The following is a 4,209-nucleotide window of genomic DNA, read 5'->3' on the forward strand; positions in this document are numbered from 1 at the left end:
GGGGCAACCCCCTGAACAACCCTGGGGTGGCCCGAGGGGACACTGGCCCCGCCCGCAGGTGCTTCTCTGGTGTCTGCAGCGCACTTGTGTGTCCCCAGTGGCTTTGCGGGGTGGCGCAGGGACACTGTGCGGCGTCGGGGACAGGCCACGGCAGGGGCTGGGAATGGTGTGAGGGGCTGACATGGACATATTTTCCTGGGGGCAGGTGGGATGGGTGAGGGGACAGCTCAGGGTGCCAGGGACATGCCAGGGTGGGTGCTGGGAACGGCGGGATCGTGGCGGTGGACTTGGGGTTCTGGGGGCAGGTGGGATGGGCGCTGGGATCAACCCTGGGCACTGGGGACAGCCTGGAATGCACCCCGAGGACATCCCGTGGTGGGCACGGCCGCGGGCATGGCGGGGCCTGATGGGGCGGGGCCTGATGGGGCGGGGCCTGATGGGGCGGGGCCTGATGGGGCGGGGCCTGATGGGGGCAAGATGGCGCCTAAAGCGAAAGGGGGTGGCAAAGGAGGCGGCAAAGCCGGCAAGGGTGAGGGGGCTGGTGCGGCACCGGCGCCGGGACGGGACGGGACACGACCGGACCGGGCCGGGCCCCGGACTGGACGGGTGGGGGACCGGGGCCGGCGGGAGCCGGGGCGGCACTGGGCTGGGACGGGACAGGTGGGGGACCGAGGCCGCGCCGGTCTCAGGGCGCTCCGTTCACAGGCGGCGACAGCGGCGGCAGCAGCGAGGGCAAAGCGCAGGGCCCGAAGGGAGGCGGCAGCGCCGTGAAGGTGAGCGCGGGGGCCGGGCGGTGGGGCGGGGGGGATCCCCGCTCCTCCCCAGCACTCGGGCGCTCGTCCCGCTCGCCACAGCCCCGCTCCGCTCCCCCTCCCAGGTCCGACACATCCTGTGCGAGAAGCACGGCCGGGCCATGGAGGCCATGGAGAAGCTGAAGTCCGGGCAGCGCTTCAGCGAGGTGGCGGCGCAGTACAGCGAGGACAAGGCCCGGCAAGGGGTGGGTGCTGCACCCGGGGCAGGGCGGTGTGGCCAGGCAGCGCCTGCGGGAGCCCGGGCCCTGCTCGTCACCGCTGTCCTGTCCCACGGCCACGTCGCCCACCCTGGCTGCACTGAGAGTCTCAAAGATTAACCCCGATGGTTCCTTCCTGCAGGGGGACCTGGGCTGGATGAGCAGAGGCTCCATGGTGGGACCATTCCAGGAGGCAGCGTTTGCCCTGCCTGTGAGCAGCATGGACAAGCCCGTGTACACAGACCCTCCCGTCAAGACCAAGTTCGGGTACCACATTATCATGGTGGAAGGCAGGAAATAAAATGTGAATGACCATGACCTTGTTGACTGCTTGAATCCCGAGAGCTTCCCAGACGCCTTGGCCTTGGAGCAAGTCAGGCACAACCAGCACCATGCCTGGAGGCTGCCCCTGCCGCCGTGCTGGCAGAGCAGGGCCCTGCCTGGAGAGGTAAAGTGTCCCTGGAAAGGGTGAAACAAGAGCCTTTTGCAGTTGCTGAAGTCTGTGTTGCCTGGCAGGCTGGCCTCATGCTTCTCCCACTGTGGAGACAGTGGTCTGTCAGCAGAAAAACTCAGGCTTTTATCTGCCAACAGAAATGATGCAGAAAGGAACAGAGGGGGCTTGGTCTCCATCCCTGTCCTTCCCAGAGGGTGCAGACAGCTCCCATGGTACAGTTTGTGCTCCAGGGCTGGGGGACAATCCCTCTGGCAGAGGGTAGGTGACACCAGAGGTGGCCCCAGGCAGTGGGTCAGGCCAGGCAGCAGCAGGGAGGAGAGCTGGGGGAAGAAGGAAAGGAGGAGCCCTCCTGAGCACAGACTGACCTGTACCTAAAGCTACACCTTGCCCACTCAGAGCTAGGGGTTTGAATAACTCAGGTTTGAATAAGAAAAAAGCCACTCAACGCTTGTGTCCCACTTCCTGCACTCTGGCACTGGGCACAGGGTGCAGGTGGGGTAGCCCAGCAGGTTCCTGCCATGTCAGGGATATATCCCAGTGCCATGATGCCCTTCCTGCCCACAGAGCCACCAAATCAGCCACAGCTCCAGCAACCAGCACTGGCTTTGTTCACAGGTGAGCACTGTGCACAGAGCTTGGAGATGAGGAGGAGACATCAAAGAGAACAAAAGGCCCTTCCCAAGATCCCACAAAAGGAAGAGGTGAGGTGAAACCCTGGCAGGTCCTTCTCCCCTTTCAAGGTGTTGGTTTTGCTCAGAGGCCAACGAATGACTACGAAGCTGCACTTCATTAATATTTTGGTATGAAGGCTGCCCAGAGCAGAAATGGCCCCATTTAATGGTGCTCCATTAATAAACCACTTGCTTCCAGGCTACCAAAGCTTTTTCTCTCTGTTAGCAAAAGCACACTGGTGCAGCTTCTGCACCAGCAGGATTAGTTTTGTGTTTGTTTTGGCTCCTGGTACAAAGGATTCCTCTCCCAAAACTGCACAGCTCAGCCAGGTGTGAAGTGTCCTGTGCTATCACAGGGGTATCGTGGCAGGCAGCCGTGCCAGCCACCAGACATGCACATGGCACAAGGAAACATCCAAATCCACTGCTGTGTTGTCATCAGGTGAGACTGGCAGGAGTCAGTCCCCGTGATGTGCACAGCAGGCCAAGGTTCTGTCAGTGAGGGACAGGGGGGCAGAGCGTCGCTGAAAGTCAGAACCAGGAGGTTCTGAGCTGCTGGTTCATGGGATCAGGGTTACCCTCAGGCAGTTCACTGACAACACCGAGCTGTGTGGTGCAGTCACATGCTGGATGGGAGGGATGGATCCAGAGGGACCTGGACAGGCTGGAGAAGTGGGACTGTGCAAACCTCATGAGGTTCAACAAAGTACAGTCCTGCACCCAGGTCAGTGCAATCCCAGTCACAGCTGCAGGCTGGGCAGAGAAGGGGTTGAGAGTAGCCCTGAGAGGAGGCTGTGGGGGTGATGTTTGATGAAAAAGTCACCCTGAGCCAGCAGTGAGTGCTCACAGCCCAGAAACCCCCCACGTCCTGGGGCTGCATCCAGAGAAGAGTGGGCAGCTGGTGAAGCAGAGGATTCTCCCTCTCTACTCTGCTCTCCTGAGACCCCACCTGGAATACTGTGTCCAGTTCTGGTGCCCCCAGCATGAGAAGGATGTGGAACTGTCAGAGCAAGTGCAGAGGAGGCCACAAAGTGGATAAGAGGACTGGAGCACCTGCCCTATGGAGGCAGGCTGAGAGAGCTGGGACTGTTCAGCCTGGAGAAGAAAGGGTTGTGTGGAGACCTCACAGCACCTTCCAGTCTGTAAAGGGGCCTACAGAGAAGCTGGAGAGGGAATCTTCCTCAGGAACTGAAGTGACAGGACAAGCAGAAATGTGCTCAGACTGACAGAGGGCAAGGTTAGATGGGATATTATGGATAAATTCTTCCCTGTGAGGATGGGGAGGCCCTGGCACAGGTTGCCCAGGGAAGCTGTGGCTGCCCCATCCCTGGAAGGGTTCAAGGCCAGGTTGGATGGGACTTGGAGCAACCTGGGATAGTGGGAGGTGTCCCTGACCACAGCAGGGCACTAGAACTGGAAGGTCTTTAAGGTTCTTTCCAACCCCAACCGTTCCATGATTCTGTAATTCTGTGAACTAGAAACTCTCTTTATAGCTTCATCATGCCTACAGGGCCTGAGAGATACTTAATCTAAGTTCAGCTACATGCTGCAAGAGGATTTCTTTACCAAAAAAAAGCAGTTAAATCCAGTATCCCCTCCTGCTGCCTTTGGGGTTCTAGCCTCACAGCCCCCCACTCACACATACACACCTGTCAGGGGGTTGAGAAGGGCTCCTGCACCACCACACTGGGTGTTACACCTGGTGCCAAGCAGACGCTGTGCTCTGCTCCACTTCCTCCACTGTTTGAGGAAATTACAGCAGCAAACAGCTTTTAAATCTTTTTAACTCCTCCACAGCCAATCCATTCTCAGACCACCTTACAACCAGGCTGCAAGAGCTGTTCTCTCCTTTGCCCCAGCATCCAGCTCACCCAGATAGCGGGTGACCTTCAGGCACCCAAGCTGGCTTATTTCAAGCCACGGAGGAGGGAGTAATCACAGCAGCCCGAGGCTGGGCTGTGCAGTGGCCGTGGGACCACGCTGTCCCCATCCTCTCAGGGGAGAGGAGCAACAGAACCTGGAGGAGCAAAGGGTGAAGCCAGAGCAACCAGCTTAGAGAGAAGTTTAGACATCAA

The 4,209-nt window shown here is 59.4% G+C and overlaps 1 protein-coding gene across 1 annotated transcript; it reads left to right on the forward strand.

Moving 5' to 3' along the window:
* The first annotated feature begins 459 nt into the window (after positions 1 to 459).
* On the forward strand, positions 460 to 1,327 carry PIN4 (peptidylprolyl cis/trans isomerase, NIMA-interacting 4). Its single transcript, XM_027897874.1, has 4 exons — positions 460 to 529; positions 706 to 773; positions 878 to 997; positions 1,152 to 1,327. Exons 1-4 carry the CDS (start codon positions 478 to 480, stop codon positions 1,308 to 1,310), a joined length of 399 nt encoding a protein of 132 aa, XP_027753675.1. The 5' UTR covers positions 460 to 477; the 3' UTR covers positions 1,311 to 1,327.
* The last annotated feature ends 2,882 nt before the right edge of the window (positions 1,328 to 4,209 follow it).

Source organism: Empidonax traillii, unplaced genomic scaffold, assembly GCF_003031625.1.
Source record: "Empidonax traillii isolate 1590-97213 ecotype Southwest subspecies unplaced genomic scaffold, ASM303162v1 scaffold565:size409173, whole genome shotgun sequence".
NCBI classification, from domain to species: domain Eukaryota; kingdom Metazoa; phylum Chordata; class Aves; order Passeriformes; family Tyrannidae; genus Empidonax; species Empidonax traillii.

Bases quoted from the DNA above. Each gene is read 5' to 3' on its own strand.
- PIN4 (XM_027897874.1), top strand. From the start codon at position 478: ATGGCGCCTAAAGCGAAAGGGGGTGGCAAAGGAGGCGGCAAAGCCGGC. The intron at 530-705 runs GTGAGGGGGCTG...CTCCGTTCACAG, and splicing joins AGGCGGCAAAGCCGGCAAGG to GCGGCGACAGCGGCGGCAGC. The intron at 774-877 runs GTGAGCGCGGGG...TCCCCCTCCCAG, and splicing joins GAGGCGGCAGCGCCGTGAAG to GTCCGACACATCCTGTGCGA.